This window comes from Ovis canadensis, chromosome 20, assembly GCF_042477335.2.
Source record: "Ovis canadensis isolate MfBH-ARS-UI-01 breed Bighorn chromosome 20, ARS-UI_OviCan_v2, whole genome shotgun sequence".
Taxonomy (NCBI): Eukaryota; Metazoa; Chordata; class Mammalia; order Artiodactyla; family Bovidae; genus Ovis; species Ovis canadensis.
In genome coordinates, this window is record NC_091264.1 from 41,592,499 (window position 1) to 41,608,623 (window position 16,125).

The window sequence follows — 16,125 nt, forward strand, 5'->3', positions numbered from 1 at the left end:
AGCTGAGTCATCCCTGCCCAACACTTCAGGTTCACACAGGGGCTTTGCAGTTTTATTGTTACATTGTAGCCAGGGGCCAGTCACTGGGTGTAGAGACTGGCAGCAAAGACGATATCCCTTCGTAACAGGGTGGCTGCCGTCTCCATCTTGGCACCTAGCACAGGTTCGCCCACCAGGCGGGCCGCCCCCCGAAGCGAGCGACACATCTCGGCCAGGCGTTGGATGCAGCGGACCACCAGGCCCTCAGGAGTCCCTGAGAGCCCTGCCAACTCAGAGAAGGGCTGTGGGGGAAGCGGGGTGGGGAATGAATACGGTGGGCCGGGACAGCCTCTCCCCAGCTGGCTGTCCACAAAGGCCCCAAACCCCAGCTACTCACCATGCCCCGGGCCCACTCGTACACAACCTCAACCAGCCCAAAATTCAGCTCCCCGACAAATTCCTCCACGGTCTGGTTCAAACCACAGGCCGCCTGGACCTCACCAATCCGCTTGGCCACAGTCCGGACCCGTTCCACCCCCTGCAGATGGAGAGGAAAGGTTCTAAGCCCTGCCTGCCTGCTCCAGGAAGGAGGCCGGGATGAAAGGAGAAACCATTCCAGCTCTTAGGGACACTCGGAGGGCACCTGGGGAACATGTAGGGACGTACTGGGAATGCCATGGCCAAGGAAGGGAGGGGTCCTGGCCGTCATCCCCATACCTGTTTGAGGGTGCTGGGGAGCTGATCGCCAGGGTCCCCGGGGCTCTGGCAGACCAGGCCGGAGAGCAGGGCAGCGATCTCCTCAGGCCGCAGGGTGCTCAGTGCATTGTCGAACATGAGCTCGGTGAGGAGCAGCTCATGGCTGCTCATGGCACAAGCTACCCGCCCGGCCAGCTTCACTGTGCCCGCCTCATCCACATACCCCAGAGTTCGGAGCACCTGCAAGGATGGCGGGTGTTGGGAGCCGGCAGAAGGCTTCCCCGCCAGCCCCCCAGCCCAGCCCTGCCCCCCCACCTCTACTCGCTGGTGGTACTCGGGGAGCAGCAGCAGCGACTGATCCGACAGCAGGAAGCGCAGCCGCTCCATCTCCTTCTGGATCTGCATCCGCTCCCGCAGCTTCAGGTACTGCGAGGAGCCAAGGGCAAGGGCTTGTGAGCCTCCTCCCTGACCTCAGCAGGGGAGCTGAGGACCAAGGCTGGGGCGCGGGCGGCCAGTCTGCAGGGGATGAGAGGGAAAGCCGTCCCTCCCAACTGGGAAGCTCACATCCAGGGACCAACCTGGGCAGGGAAACGGGGACTGTGCACACACTGAGCCCCCCGGATCAGCTCCTCCAGCTTCCGGGCCCGGAGGCCCCCCTCGACCACAGACACATCCTTGAGTTGCAGGTCATTGACAGGGTCCAGGGTAGGGGGTCCCGTGGGGTGCGCCTGAGCCAGTCGTAGCAGTTCCTGGACAGCAGTGGTCACGGCCGCAGAGGGCGGATCCTTCCTGAGGACGGAGCTGGGCTTAGACCTGGGGCAGGGGCTTCTCTTCCTGTGGAACCCCCCCCAGGACTAAGGGAGCCTCCCTGACCACACCCCCCCACCACCCCCACATGGTCCCTCCCCAGCATCTCTGACTTGAATTTTGGTTGCTGCCGCTTGCTGAAGTCCTCCAAGATCTTGTCCCCGTTCAGCCGGAGCACCTTGGTGGTGATGGCGGCCACGTCTCCTGGCTGGAGCTTGGCCACAGTGTGGTCACAGGGCCCTGAGAAGAGGGGAGAGCAGGGTCAGACCGGGCACCTCAGCCGTGCTGTTGGCAAGAGCCCGGGCACCCGTCCACTCTCACCTTCAGGCAGGAACAGCTTGAATCCCACGAGGTCGTCTGGGTAGGGCACGTCTGGGGAGGCTGGCCCCCTCTCCCGCGGGTCCTCAGACACGGGCTTGTCACACAAGACCAGGGCTGTGAATACTCTGCTGGTGGAGTTCGAAGAGACCTAGAGGACGTGGGGAGGCCAGGACGGGGCAGTGTGAGGAGTGGACATCCAAGAAGAGACCAGATCCCCCAGGTCAGGCAGGGAGCATGGGGCGGCCATACAGACTGGTAGCCAAGTCAAGCAACTGGAGCAGACTTCGGGGGCAGGGCTCGGGGGGAGGACAAGGAGACGAGCATGAAGTGCTGGGGATGGGAGGAAAGGAGGGCTCGAGGGAAAAATGAGAGCACTGCTGAGGACAACTGGCTCCTCGCCAAGTGGGGAAGATGGAGACAGGGCTGGCTGCTCCCTTCGGCCTTGGAGTCCAGATTCCCACCGCCCTCACCTGAAGGATCACACCCAGTGCGTTGTGATGCTCCTGATTCTTCACAACCACCACCCTTCCTGCTGAGAGAGACTTCAGCCCATTCACAGACTCTATGATGCGGTGCTAAGGAGCAGGGATGAGAAGAAAGGGGATAAGAAGTGTCACAGAGATGCTGGGACAAGGTTCAGGTGTACCCAGGCCGTCCCAGTCTCTTCCTCCCCGTGCATCACCCCGCCCCCAACACTCACAGGCGCTCACCTGGATCTGGCTCCGGGTCTCAGTCAGTTCCTCCCCCCAGCTGTAATACTCAGGCAGGTCGATGAGCTGGCCAGTCACCTCGGGCTCTTCCAAAGCCCCCAGCTTCTTGGTCAGTTCAGCCAGAGCCTGTTCATGGGCCTGGGAGAAGCCAGGGTGGGTGTGAACCCAGAATCTCCGGACCAGCTCTCTCCACTTTCACCCATTGACTTCCAGAGGCCCGCCTGGTCCTAGCCTGGCTTCCCTTGTCCCATATCCTGCAGGGCAACCTGGGCACACCCACCTCCTCACCTTGCTGTCCTTGCGAGATGGAAACTCTGAGAAGCTCCTCTTCATCATGTCCTCCACCCTGAGAGCATCCACCCGCAGCAGGTTGAGGATCATGGTGTACGTGAGGCGGAACTGGGACTGCAGCTGAGATGGCTTCCCCTGGGCCAGGCCAGAGATGCCAGTGAGACTCGGGGGTTGGGGGGAGACCCACTGCCCGGATGCTCTGCTCCAAGCAGCTATAGTCCCAGCCCCGCAACCTAGGGGCCCTAGACAAACTGCCTGCTCACCTCTGCAAAGCAAGGGAGCGAGACTAAATAAACAGACTCTCCAAGGTCCCACCTAGCTCCATATTCACAGTGAAAAGACAAGAGAAGACGAGATCCACCCTCATCCTCAGATTGGCTCGCTCCTCCCCTGGCTGCTCCCAGACCAAAGGAAAGGAGAGAGAGAGGAGAGGGGAGGAGAGTGGGCACCGAGGATGCAGAGGGGCCCAGAGCTGGCCTCGAGGTGCCCTGGCTCACCATCATCATGCGGTGCAGGTCCGCCATCTCGGGCACGCGGCCCTTGCAGAGCAGGATGACCGTGCCTGTGGGGTCCAGGCCCCTCCGGCCCGCCCGGCCCGCCATCTGCACATACTCCCCAGGGAGTAGGTCCCGGAAGGTGGAGCCATCGTGCTTTCGCATGGAGTCAAATACCACCGTCCGGGCCGGCATATTTACACCCATGGCGAAGGTCTCCGTGGCAAACAAGACCTGGGATGGGGAGGGGAAGAGAGGATCAGCCAAGGGGCTAAACACAGCTGTGTCCCAGCCCTGGCCAAGCCCACCCCACTTCGTAGTCAAGGCTAAGGCACTAGACATAGTCCCAGATGGTTAACACACGAGACCTCATCTGACTCTCAAGGCAAATCTACAGAGTAGGTACTATTGTTTTATTTATTTAGGTACCTATTTCTTTCTTTTCACCCCCACAGCCCACTCCCGTCTCCTTTCTGTCAATCTTTAATGTGTATCTTTTCATGTGAATGTGTTTTATAAAATGTGTTGGGTGTGTAATACAATTTGAAGGAAAGGCGACACGTATCTCCTGTTTCCTTTTCTTCCATGTAGTATTTTCAACGTCCATCCGTGTTCCTGTGATTATATCTAATCCGTTGCTTCCAGCCTGCCACAGAACACCTTGCGGGGTGCGTGGCATACAGCTGCCTACCTGCTCTCCCAGGGAAGGGCCCTGGTGCCACCCACACCCTGCCACAAGACAGCAGCCCACAGAGGAAGAGCAGATGTGTTCCCTCATCAACCAGGGTGAGAATTTCATTGTGATTTGCACCCAGGAGCGGGATTTAGGGACAAAGAGTAGGCATAGACTTGTCTTTGCCTCAAGAGCTCCAGGTACACTTCAGACTGGCCACACCTGTGCAAGGGTTCCTGTAATCCTGTAATCGCCTACGTCTCGGGCAACACTTGGCATTGCCTACTTTCCTGAATTTTACCAGTTTTACTGTAAAGTCCTGCCAAGTCCTATCTTGTATTTCAGTTTGCATTTTCCTGATTACTAATGGCCTCCGTGAGTTTGCTAGCTTTTTAGTTTTCTCTTCTGAATACTGCCTGTTCATACCTTGTGCGCATGTGTGCTAAGTCACTTCAGTCATGTCCAACGATAGCCCGCCAGGTTCCTCAGTCCATGGGATTCTCCGGGTAAGAATACTGGAGTGGGTTGCCATGCCCTCCTCCAAGGTATCTTCCCAACCCAGGGCTCAAACCTGTGTCTCCTGTGGCTCCTGCACCGCACACGGATTCTTTACCGCTGAGCCACTGGGAAAGCCCCCATTCATACTTTATGTAACTCCATTTCAAAATGTGAAACTTACAGTTCAGGGAGGTTAAGTAATTTGCCCAGGGTCACATAGCGAGTTAACAGTGGGCAGCCTGGATCCAGAGCCCAAGTTCTCAGCCGCTGCACTGTGCTGCCCACTGCCCCTGCCCCCGCGAGCAGGTGACGAATGCTTTGGGGAGTCCCTCTCCCACCAGCACAAGCACCTTGACCAGGCCGCGGCTGAAGAGCATCTCCACAATCTCCTTGAGGATGGGCAGGATGCCGCTGTGATGCACACCCAGGCCGCGGTGCAAGAGCTCCGACATGTGCAGAACCTGTGGGGGCCAAGGCCCAGGGTCAGGGATGGGGCGGTGAACACCCGATCCCCACCGTCTCCAAGCCCCCCTCCCCACCTGGGGCAGCTGGCGGTCAGAGCCGCGGAGACGGGCAAGGCAGCGCTGCAGGAAGAGGTGAATCTCACTCTTCTCTGAACTCGTCGTCAGGTCGAGGGAGGTGAGGCCCGAGGCCTGCTCGTCACAGCGGCCCCGGGAGAAGGTGAACACCACCACTGGCAGCTGTGCACGGGTGCGGAGGGAGGCCAGGAGGGACAGGTACACGCCGCGGTCCTGAGGAAGCAGGGAGAAGGGAGTGGAGATGGAGTCCCTGAACCAATGGGGGCCAAAGTGGGGGGATGTGAAGCAGAGTCAAATTGGGCAGTGCTCAAAACTCCACTCCAAACCCTGGGAGGACGAGGGAAGAAAAGACTCAGGAGAAAGAAGGGGTGGCAGGTACAAAGCCGGCCAGTTCTCACCTGGGCAGGCCCTCCCTGATGCGTGGGTTGCTTGGCCCCAAAGGTCTGGGCATGCTTGCTCATCCGCTCCTTCTTGGCCTCCACAGCCGCATAGTACCTGGGGCAGGGCAGGGCGGCCATCAGTCACCCCCAGTTGGGCCCAGCTCTGACTCTCCCCATATCCCAGGCTTACCCCTTTGTGTGGAAGGCACCGCGGGAGTCCAGTAACAGGAAGAGCTCCCCCTGGGTCTTGGGGCTGTTCCCCGTGAAGAGATAGTGCTCCAGGGGCACTGGGCGCGCGACGGTGCTGATCACATAGATCTGGCGACGCTTCAGCCGCCTGAGCAGGGGGGGATGACAGAAGGTCAGGGCTGGGAGTGCGGGAAGGAGCCTACGTGCCCGCTGTCTTCCCCGCCCTGGCCTTGCCCTGGTTTTGTGGGAGCCGGACTGGAAGGCTGTCCCCGTCACCCCGTCTCTCAACAAGCAAAGTGATCTCGGCCCAGGTGGGATTCCACAACCTCCCAGGCTGGACATGTTCCCCAGCCGCACCCCTTTCTCCTCCCCACCCCCAAGGCCTGACCACTCCCTCGCTGGGACAGTCTACACCCCCACCCCAACTGAGGAATGCTACAGCCCCCTTCACTCAAGCACCCCGGGACACATGTCTTACCCGATCCAGTCAGCAAACTCAAGGGCGTTGGGGACAGTAGCACTCAGAAGAATGATGGACACGTGGTCAGGCAGCATGATGAGAACCTCCTCCCACACGACCCCGCGCTGCACACAGGAAGGGAGGACAAGTCACCAGCAGCTCGGAGGGGGCTGCCCTTCTGCCCAGGGAAGTGGCACGAGGTTCCATAAGAAGGGACAAAGAAGGCAGTGAAGTCCCCAGGGCGTGTGGAGCAGCGGAGCTGCTGAACCTACCCCACAGGAGAGGACTGCCAGGACCTGGGGACCCTGTCCCCTTACCTCAGCGTCGTTGATATAGTGAACCTCATCAAAGATGACCCACTCCAGGTCCCGGATGACGTCCGAGCCACTGTACAGCATGGAGCTGGAGGAGAAAGGCCCCAGGCTGACTCCCCAGCGGCTCCTGTCTCCACTCTTACCTCAGCCAGAGTGCTCTCCAAAGCGGCCTCATTTCCCTGACCAAAAACCCGCCCCATGCTGAATGCCCGCCTCTCACCGAAGGATCTCTGTTGTCATAATGAGGCACGAGGCTTCCGGGTGCAGCTGCACGTCCCCGGTGAGCAGCCCCACGTCCCCAAACGTGTTTCGGAAGTCCCGGAACTTCTGGTTGCTCAGAGCCTTGATGGGCGAGGTATAGATGGTGCTGGGAGGAGGGCACGAAGTCAGCCGGGCCCTCCACACAGGCTCCTTGTCAGCACCTCCTCTCCCACCCTGGCCCTTGCCAGCAGCATGCTGCAGAGCTCAGGTGCCTCCCGCACCCCCGCTTCTTCACCCAAACTCCCCTCACATTCCCCTTCACGGAATTACTCTGGAAAAATCCCGTTCCCCAACCCCTTCCCCAATGAATGCCGCTCATTTTTCTCTCCCTACATCTTCTTGTTTTCCTCTGAAACCCTGCCTCGGATTCTCCCCGAACCTCTCATTGAAAGGATGAGGCAGGGAGGTGGAGAAGAGAAGAGACACAGAAAGGTCGCAGGAGAGAACCGGGCTGGGGAGGGGAGGCTGGGGAGGGGCCTGTACCGCGTCATGTGTTTCTGGGCAAGCGCGATGGCGTATTCAGCCACAACCGTCTTCCCCGCGGATGTGTGAGCCGCGACAAAGACGGAGTCGTGCCGCTCCAAGTGCAGGATGGCCTGTTTCTGAAACACATCTGGCTCAAACGCCCACTGTGGGAGAGAGAAACAGATGGGGGTGCAGAAGGCACAGGGGTCTTCCTGCCTCCACCTCATGGGGCCTCCAGGGCAGGGGAAGACGGCCAAGACCTCTGTCCACTGAAGGCACCTGGCCTCCGGTGGGGAGAGGAGACAAGGGAGTGGGCTGGAGGAGGTGAGGGAGACCTGAGGCCTGGGCCACGCTACCTTGAAGGCTGGCTGGGGAATGAGGCGGTAGAAATCACCAACAGGGGAGGTAACATCCACAGGAACGGCCCACTGCTCCTGAGGTGGGGGCTTGGGAGGTTCTGGGGGGGCTACAGCTGTGGCCGCTTCCTGAAGGAGAGGGGTGTAGGCATGATAAACATACAGCCAGAAAGCTCTCTGTTACCACCCCTCCCAGAAGATGCTCCAGTCTTCCCCGGGGAACCAACCAGGCCAGCCCACCCTGTCTGGAACAAGGCCCTTCTTTCCTGCCTCAACCGCCCAGAACCACCAACCTTCAACACTAGGTCCTCCAAGCTGCTTGCTCGGGCCAGAGGAACACTGCCAGAAGAGGCTGAAACAGTGTCCTGTCTGGGACCGCCAGGCTGTCCCACTGCCTCACTCTCATCCTCATCGCCCCCACCCAAATCCAAGGGCTCCAGCAGACGGCTGAGGCTGAGCAACCCGGCAGCTGGAGCTGGGTGATCTAGGAGCAAGGCAAAAATGGAGACCTTGTCATGTCCACCTCTGTTCTGAAGAAGAAGGGCACCGTTTCCCCTACAGCCCCATCTCAAAACTAAAACTCACCCTTTGGTGCGAAGTCCACACCTTTCTTGAAGCCAGGTGGAACAGTAAGGAGGTCTGGAGGACGGGGACAGAGAGAATCAGGGCTCTTGCACACCGCCGTACAAATCATACATTACATTAACCTGCAGGATGTTGTTCACAGCGTACACGCTGTAGCTGTAGTTTTGTGACAGTCTTCCAACAGATGACAGTAAAGGTTGTTACGGAAAAGGTACCTTTTCCTAATTTGCTCAAGGGAATGGAAAAGCTAGCAAGGACCCAGTGACAGGACTTGGCCCCTCTTCCTCAGGCCCCAGGCGCAGAGCCCTACCTCCCATGGTCCCTCCTGGCACCATCTCACCTTTCTCAAAGTCTATCTCCTCCTCAGCCTCCTCTCGAGTGCTCAGATCTGTTATAGTGGGCTCATCCATTCCACCTGGGGAGAGGTTGGACAAATAGGATTCATGGGGTGGCAGTGACATGAGAGAGGTGGAGACTAAGGGCTCCCTCCCCTCCCATCCCATTTCCACAAGCATCACCTGGCCAGAAAGGGTACTGGGTTGGATTCCCCCACAGGGACTGGGAGATGGGTGCTGGTGGCCGGCGAAGAGACAAGGAGGTTGTGGACGACAGGTTTGTATTCTCTAGCAGGACCTGAGGCAAGAGAACAGAGCGTCAGTGAGGCTGAGCTTGCCTCTGACCCCACCTTCTCCTAACTCTGCTTCTGGTGACCCACGACCACTTACCTCCTTGTAGCCTAGTATCTGGCCTGTGGTTGGGTGTCTTTGGGCCTGTAGGTCGGAGGGGACTGGGGCCCCCAGTGTGGCCAGGAGAGACCAGGGATCCATCTTCCTCTGCCATTTCCTGGACAGAAGCAAAGCAACGTTCAGGTCTTCTTTCTCCTCTGTCCCAGCTTCCTTCAGGGACCCACCTGCCAAGCCCAGGCCCTTCTAGACCCCTCACCGGGCTGAGTGCTCCACACCATGCAGAGGCAGCCAGGTGGGAGATGACAAGAACAACTGCTCTGCTTCCTGCTGCAGATCTGGGGCACAGGGAGGGAGGCCGTGGGGAAGCTGGAACAAAGGCACGAGGTAAGGGAAGAGAGTAAGACACAAAAGAGAAGGTGACGCGACTTGTATTTAGATCAGATATGACAGACGTCCCAGACTAGGACAATCAGGCTGAAGCACTATTTTCCAAAGGCTGTTCTGTTTTACAGAACAAACGGTCTGCAACCGAATTACCTAGGGTTCTGATTAACAATACAGATTTTGGATTTCTGAATCTATGGACCTAAGAACTAGGATTTTTCAAAAGCTCCCCCATCAATTGTGTGTGTGTGTGTGTGTGTGTGTGTGTGCGTGCGCGCACTCAGTTGTGTTCCAACCCACGGATTGTGGCCCGCCAGGCTCCTCTGTCCGTGAGATTTTCCACTAATCATCAGGCACACTGATATTTGAGAATTTCTAGTTTTAGGAAAACGGGGCCCCAGGCCTAAGGATGAAGAGCCAGGTGGTGTTCAAAGGCTAGCATCTCAGTCACCAAGAGCCCTGGTGCTTGGAGACAGAACAGGACTCCAGGGAGAAAACAGCAGTTTGAAAGAGCAGTTCTCAGAACTAAAGTTTCCTCGGGGTTCCCTGCTCTATCGTCTTATGGGCTCTGACCCACTGCAGGTCCATTGGGTTGGAGTCTGTCCAGCACCAGTCTAGGCTCGGATGACAAGTATCCAGAGACAGGACAGCTGAGTCAGCTTACATCCTACTGGGAGGGTGAAGGAGGTTTCAAGCTCAACAGGGTCAAGGTTAGGGTGAATCGGCACTCACGGTGCTCTCTGGAGCCCCAGGAACATTCAGCAACTCCCAGCGCCCCGTGCATCCCAGCTCTACGGCCCGAAGGGGCAGGTCCAGGGGATCTGGGGGAGGTAGCACTACGGAGGAAAGGTCACAGGTCAGGAGTTAAGGGTCATTCACTGTCTCCTCCGTCTTTCCACCCCCTCCCCCTCACCGAGTCGCTCCGTCTCCATCATCCTGGAGCCACGGCAGCAGCCGGGCAGCCGGGAAACGTAAGGAGGAGCCGGAACCGGCGGAAGTAGAAGCGACTTCCGGCACAAATGGGCCTAGGGGCGGGATAAGAGCTACTTAGGGGCTGACCCAAACTGGTGGGAGGCCGGGCGGAAGTGTGTGCGGCGCGGGCCGCCTTGGTTACCGCGTTCTCCGCCCCTTGCTACGTCATCGCTCTGAGCCCGGGATCCGCTGCCCGCGCGGGCGCCGCCCGAGACCGTGGGGCCCCGGTTGCCGCCCCCTCAGGTAAGGCAGTCTCCTCAGCCTTCGCCCCCCTTTTTCCGAGCTCCTTCTGTCTTCTTGCCCCTTTCGTTGCTCTGAGAGCGCTGCGCGGGTTCCACTGCTTCCTCTGCTTTTCGGACCCCGCAATTCCATACCAACTCCAGCGAGATAGGGGGGTCTGGTGCCATCGTCTTGGCCACGGAGCGGGTATTTATCGCTTCCTGGGCCACATGGTGCCCCAAGGCGCTGGTATCCGTGATTCCTGAAGACAGAAGGGAATGCTGGTTGATCCCGACGAGGTGGGCTTTGGACGGCAGCCTGGTTAAGCAAGGGGTAGGGAGAGGCAGAAGATAGGAGTAGGCAGGCCTGAAGGGGGGGGATCGGGAGCAGTGTGGACGGCGTGTGAACTCTGGGCGGTGACAGTGGAGAAAGATGTCTTGGGCCCTGCCCCCGAACCAGGAGCCACCATGTTGGTGATACCCCCCGGACTGAGCGAGGAGGAGGAGGCTCTGCAGAAGAAATTCAACAAACTCAAGAAAAAGGTGAGGGAGTGTGTGTGGGCATGGCCCAAACTTTCAAAGACTCTACACTGAGAACACCTGGGGTGAGTGTGAGGGGATGGGGGGTGGGGATTCCTCTAGCTAATACCTGGACGCCTGTCATCTCTCAGTGTAACTTCAGAGATGGACTTTCCCAAGTGTGTACTTTCTTTTCTCTCTTTTCTGTGTGGTCTGCCATGGAGTTGTCTTCCTTTCCCATGGCTTTTAGTACCACCCAAGAACTGGTGATCCCAAGCTTGGTTTTTCCAATGCCGTCTAGTGTCTTACTGATAACAACTGAAGCTGTCCTCTTGTCTGTACTAAACTTGGTCTTCCAAATAGGACTGTCTGCATTCACTTCTTCCATTTGTTTGAGATGAATATCTCACCTCTGTCTCCTGCACCATTTGTGTAGCCAAACGTTTGCCAAGTCTTCATTTTTCTTTTAAAGTAATTTCTTCTGTTTTCTTTTTCCTATGTATTCCCTAGATCAGGTCTTTCCTGATGCTCACTTTGACTGTTGTAATGGGCTCTCAGCAAGTTTCTTTTCTTGGACAGACTTTTTCACTCCTGTTAAACGGTGCATTGAAAACACTAAACACTGCCCTTCTTTTTTCAAAACACAGTGGTTTCACATTGCCTATAAAAAGCTTTAATCTGGCCTTTCTTCCTATAGAACTATTCCTTGGTCCCAAAGCATGTATTCTCAAAACCTTCTTATCTTTGCATCTCTGCCACCCTGTTTTCTTTGTCTAAAATGCCTTTTCCTCTCAGCCTACGTTATGTAGATCCTACTCAGGGCCCGGTTTAATAACCATTTGCATCAGAAAAATCTTATTTGCTTTCAGCTCCATTCTGCACTTATCAGTCTTGACAATTCAGTCTGGTCATCTTCTTTCTCAGCCTGTGAGCTCAAGAGGAGGATCTGTGTTTCTTTTGCAAATCTGTTTCAAAGCATTGGTGTGTTCTTATTAAACACGTAAGGGTAGATGGATGAAGCCCCTATGAAGGCATGGAGGCTTATACTAAACTGCAGTGTGTATCCAGGGACCATGGTCTGTGGTTGAGTTCCTTGTTTTCAACTTGAAAAATACGAGACTCTGCAAAGCCTCTGGATACTATGGTTTAGACAGAGTAGGTGTGGCTGGTGTATGTGATCTGAGGGACTATATGTGAGAGGCAAGACAGCTGCAGTGTACCACTCCAGGGGCACCATTTGCATTATTTTCTCTCAGAAAGGCATCCCCGGAGTGATGCGCCCAAGGGCCTTGGGAGAAGACCTGGCCAGGGATTGGCCCTCATCAATCCCTCTCTTCTCACTCTTGTTCCCAGAAAAAGGCATTGCTGGCTCTGAAGAAGCAAAGTAGCAGCAGCACAGCCAGCCAAGGCGGCGTCAAACGCTGTGAGTGACGGGGGAGGCAGGGATAGGCTGGAAGTAAGCATACCGGCTGACCTCTGACCAGCATAATAACTCTTTCCCTTGCCACTTCAGCACTGTCAGAGCAGCCTGTGGTGGACACAGCCACGGCAACAGAGCAGGCAAAGCAGCTGGTGAAGTCAGGAGCCATCAGTGCCATCAAGGCCGAGACCAAAAACTCAGGCTTCAAGCGTTCTCGGACCCTAGAGGGGAAGTTAAAGGTGAGCACAGGCAGAAAGATTGTTTAAGGGATCCTTCACGTCAGAGGGCATTCTTCCAAGTTGGAATGAAGGTAGGTGTAGGGGGAAAGTAATGCCAGTTCAGTCATGGACAAGTTGCGGTGCCATTCTGAGCTTCAGGCTTGTTATCAATAAAATGAAGAAACTAGACGCCTCCCAGATTCTCCTCCGTCTTATGTATTCTGTGACTCTAATCCGTCACGTAATAGATCTGTTGGATTGTGTTCTCTAAGGAGTTGAAAAGGTTGCGAAGGTCATTAGGTTCAAGATGTTTTTAGTAAACTAAATGCTTCAAGTGTGTACTAAGTGTTTTATGTAAAATAACACGTAGTCAAGTGAGAAACTAACAAAAAGATAGACCAGGGGAGCCAAGAGGAGGTTGAGGGAAGGGGAGCCTCCCACCCCCAATAGGCAGCCTCCTGATCCCTCACTGAGGTAGGTCTCTCCCACCTTCCCAGGACCCTGAGAAGGGGCCGGTCCCCACTTTCCAACCGTTCCAGAGGAGCGTATCTGCTGACGACGACCTGCAGGAGGTAATGGTTTCCAGTTTCCTGTCTCTGAGGAGCAGGCGATTGAGAAAAACGAGAAACCCACATATTGGAGGCCATATGCCAGCCACTCAGACTCGTCTTAACTGTTCTTGGTCTCTTTCAGTCGTCCAGACGTCCACAGAGGAAATCTCTGTATGAGAGGTTAGAGAAAGGTCGGGGTCCCAGTTGGTGGGGTATAGGGGGTGCGAGAGGCTTGCCTGGGTCCTTAGGAGGTTTGGAACTGAAGTAGGACGAGCTGGGGCTGCAGAGGGGGTGTTGAGTCTGCGTGGGACCCAGGAAGATGAGGTAAAAGCCCCCTTTGATCCTCACTGTCTGCTGCTCGCCAGCTTTGTATCTTCCAGTGATCGGCTTCGGGAACTGGGGCCAGATGGGGAAGAGGCAGAGGGCCCAGGGGCTGGCGATGGCCCCCCTCGAAGCTTCGACTGGGGCTATGAAGAACGTGGTGGTACCCGTTCCTCAGCCTCCCCTCCCCGAAGCCGCAGCCGAGACCGCAGTCGTGAACGGAACCGAGATAGAGACCGAGATCGGGATCGAGAGCGAGACCGGGACCGGGACCGGGACCGGGACAGGGAGCGGGACAGGGACCGAGATCGAGACCGGGACAGGGAGCGCGACCGAGAGGGCCCTTTCCGCAGTGAGTGATCTTGGCTATTGGGAAGTGACTTCAGATACGGTGTGGGTGGGTCCTACTAAAGGGTACTCTAAAGTGGAGGATGAGCTAGGCCTATGTCTCATGACTGGATTCCTGTGTTCCATAGGGTCAGACTCGTTCCCTGAACGCCGGGCCCCTCGGAAGGGAAACACTCTGTATGTGTATGGCGAAGACATGACACCCACCCTCCTCCGTGGGGCCTTCTCTCCCTTTGGAAACATCATTGACCTCTCCATGGACCCACCCAGAAAGTAAGGACCACAGTGGGTTGTCCTAGGAGGACCTGGGGTGTGAGACCTGAGGGAGGAAGCTAGCCTGTCTCCACAGCCTGAAACACTGGGTTTGCCTGGGTCCCGAGGAGCCCGTAGGCCCTCTACTGACCCTGTGTTTTCTCATCCCAGCTGTGCCTTCGTCACCTATGAAAAGATGGAGTCAGCAGATCAGGCCGTTGCTGAGGTTGGGACTTCCCAGATCTGTTCTTCCCATCCCTCCTGACATCCTCATATTTTCTCTGTAAAATACTGGGAGCCAGGAGAAAATCATTTCCTTTTGACAAAGAAAGTATTTCCCTATTCATGCAGGAAACCTTATATTCTCAAGTTCCTACTTAGTCTATTTTTAGGATGACAGCTCCTAGAAACCCTCCTTTGGTTTGTCTGTAATGTTTACCCCCATCCTCTGCCCGCTCCCCTCTTCTGCCCCAGCTCAACGGGACCCAAGTGGAGTCTGTACAGCTCAAAGTCAGCATTGCCCGAAAACAGCCCATGCTGGATGCCGCCACGGGCAAGTCTGTCTGGGGCTCCCTGGGTAAGAAGGGGATTCTTCCTTTCTCATGTCTGTTGCCCACAGCTCACCCTGTTTTGTTCTCCTGCCTGTCCCTGGGTGCCCTAGAGGGGCTAGAGATCTGGTTTTGTGTGGCAACTATGGGGATTAGAAGGAGAATCCTCAGGCCTTCTATCAGTTAGAAGCAGGAGGAGAGAAAAGTATTGGAAACCATTTCCAAGGCATTGATTGGAACAAGGAAGAAAGTGAGAGTGAGTCAGGTTGGCGAAGAAGGTGAGCACCTCATGTGGCCTTACTGATTTTGAGATGGAATATAGTTGGTTTTATAGAATAGGCCTTTGAAGTTAGGAATCAGGAACACAGGTGTTCGATAAGGACTGAAAATGTAGACGGGAGTCACCTGTATCATAGGGCTGCTGCAAAAAGACACTATAGTGTTGCAGGGGAGACTGAATGCAGAGGAGAAATGAGCCAGTACTGGACTTAAAGAGTAAATAGTCAGGAACTACGGGAGGAAGCTGGCTGTGCTCCTTACACTGCATACGGCCCCAGCCCTCCTGACATGTTAGGCTGAGGTTGAGGGTGCAACGTAGGAGACGAAGGAGAGGTCAGAGAGCCAGGAGCAGGACCCGAGGGGCCTGGATCGTTGCAGCTGAAGGATACAGGCTTTGAGAAGGCGGAAGTGATCCACAGCATCGAGATGAAAGCTCCAAGACAATGGGAGCTTGCATGGGGGTTCCCACTAGCCCCAGAGTGGCAGGAATCCTTGGGAATGGGGTATAGGGAGGGAAAAGGGGGAAGGGACAGCTCCAGGGAGAATGTTAGGACCAGAGTTACACTGGAATGAATTCTCCTGATGGAATGAATAACCCCGTTTCACCTGAAGTAGATTTTCATGTAAAGGAGTAGGCACAAGGGAGTTCAGAGCCAGGGTAACCCGTTATACTAAAGAAGGAACCAGGAAAGACCAGCATGTTAGCAAAGGGCTATGGAGATTTTCTAATTTTTGGTGTACTGACTGGAAGTAGGTGGTTAACGTTATTTACATGTGTCAAGAATAACATTTGGGTTATTTCTGAGGACAAAACGCTCATTACAGTGTTTGCGTGTGCCATGATAACTGCCCACTCTTTACTGGGGCCATGGATTGGTAGCCACAGGCTTAAGGGGGCTAATGGTAAAGAAGCCATACTGGCCACCAGAGGGCAGCATGGAAACTGGGCATCCAAAGGGCAGCATGGAAACTGGGCATCCAAAGGCCAGAGGCTAGAGTTGAGGTGGCCAAACTCTGGGCCTCAGGTCTGGTCAGTGCTCTCACTCAGACCTTAACAGAACTTCTCCTCCCTCCCCAGCTGTCCAGAATAGCCCTAAGGGCTGCCACCGGGACAAGAGGACTCAGATTGTCTACAGCGACGATGTCTACAAGGAAAACCTTGTGGACGGCTTCTAGGGAATGGAGCTGGATTCCGTGTGCCTCATCTGCCCCAACGCTGGTCTCAGTAAAACACTGAGGTGGAAGCTCACCCATCTCCCTCAGCCTCTGGTTTTTCAGCACTTGGGATTGGGGTTGAGCCTTTAAAAACGGCTGTTAGATGTGATCTCAGTTGTAACCACATGGCTAGTGCACGCTCCCCACTCCTTTACCCCAAAAGGATCTTGAACACA

The 16,125-nt window shown here is 55.9% G+C and overlaps 2 protein-coding genes across 3 annotated transcripts; one reads left to right on the forward strand and one right to left on the reverse strand.

Annotated features, from left to right (window-relative positions):
* Window positions 1-30: 30 nt before the first annotated feature.
* Window positions 31-10,090, reverse strand: LOC138425926 (superkiller complex protein 2). The gene is made up of 28 exons (XM_069564342.1): window positions 10,002-10,090; window positions 9,821-9,924; window positions 8,961-9,070; window positions 8,744-8,861; window positions 8,537-8,651; window positions 8,359-8,433; window positions 8,019-8,072; window positions 7,727-7,917; window positions 7,434-7,562; window positions 7,096-7,241; window positions 6,572-6,718; window positions 6,355-6,439; window positions 6,056-6,162; window positions 5,579-5,725; window positions 5,407-5,503; window positions 5,009-5,221; window positions 4,820-4,930; window positions 3,302-3,532; window positions 2,802-2,939; window positions 2,514-2,651; window positions 2,274-2,378; window positions 1,804-1,951; window positions 1,596-1,722; window positions 1,254-1,464; window positions 991-1,101; window positions 697-915; window positions 377-517; window positions 31-281 (listed from the first exon to the last, which is right to left on the reverse strand). The coding sequence occupies exons 1-28, from the start codon at window positions 10,021-10,023 to the stop codon at window positions 81-83; spliced, it is 3,741 nt and encodes a 1,246-aa protein (XP_069420443.1). The 5' UTR covers window positions 10,024-10,090; the 3' UTR covers window positions 31-80.
* Window positions 10,073-16,125, forward strand: NELFE (negative elongation factor complex member E). Of its 2 annotated transcripts, XM_069564354.1 has the most exons (11): window positions 10,073-10,303; window positions 10,739-10,821; window positions 12,151-12,220; window positions 12,311-12,456; window positions 12,933-13,007; window positions 13,129-13,166; window positions 13,352-13,659; window positions 13,784-13,928; window positions 14,079-14,133; window positions 14,382-14,484; window positions 15,813-16,125. In XM_069564354.1, exons 2-11 carry the CDS (start codon window positions 10,747-10,749, stop codon window positions 15,908-15,910), a joined length of 1,113 nt encoding a protein of 370 aa, XP_069420455.1. In that variant the 5' UTR covers window positions 10,073-10,303; window positions 10,739-10,746; the 3' UTR covers window positions 15,911-16,125. The 2 variants fall into 2 exon arrangements, with proteins under 2 accessions (XP_069420455.1, XP_069420454.1); XM_069564353.1 differs by lacking the exon at window positions 14,079-14,133 and having other exon boundaries at window positions 10,094-10,303.

Coding starts and splice junctions, on each gene's coding strand:
- LOC138425926 (XM_069564342.1), bottom strand. CDS start 10,023: ATGATGGAGACGGAGCGACTCG. Junction 8,073..8,358: donor GGAGATAGACTTTGAGAAAG/GTGAGATGGTGC, acceptor CCCGTCCTCCAG/ACCTCCTTACTGTTCCACCT. Junction 6,163..6,354: donor ACTATATCAACGACGCTGAG/GTAAGGGGACAG, acceptor TCCTGTGTGCAG/CGCGGGGTCGTGTGGGAGGA.
- NELFE (XM_069564353.1), top strand. CDS start 10,747: ATGTTGGTGATACCCCCCGGACTGAGCGAGGAGGAGGAGGCTCTGCAG. Junction 13,008..13,128: donor CTGACGACGACCTGCAGGAG/GTAATGGTTTCC, acceptor GGTCTCTTTCAG/TCGTCCAGACGTCCACAGAG. Junction 14,485..15,812: donor GTCTGTCTGGGGCTCCCTGG/GTAAGAAGGGGA, acceptor CTCCCTCCCCAG/CTGTCCAGAATAGCCCTAAG.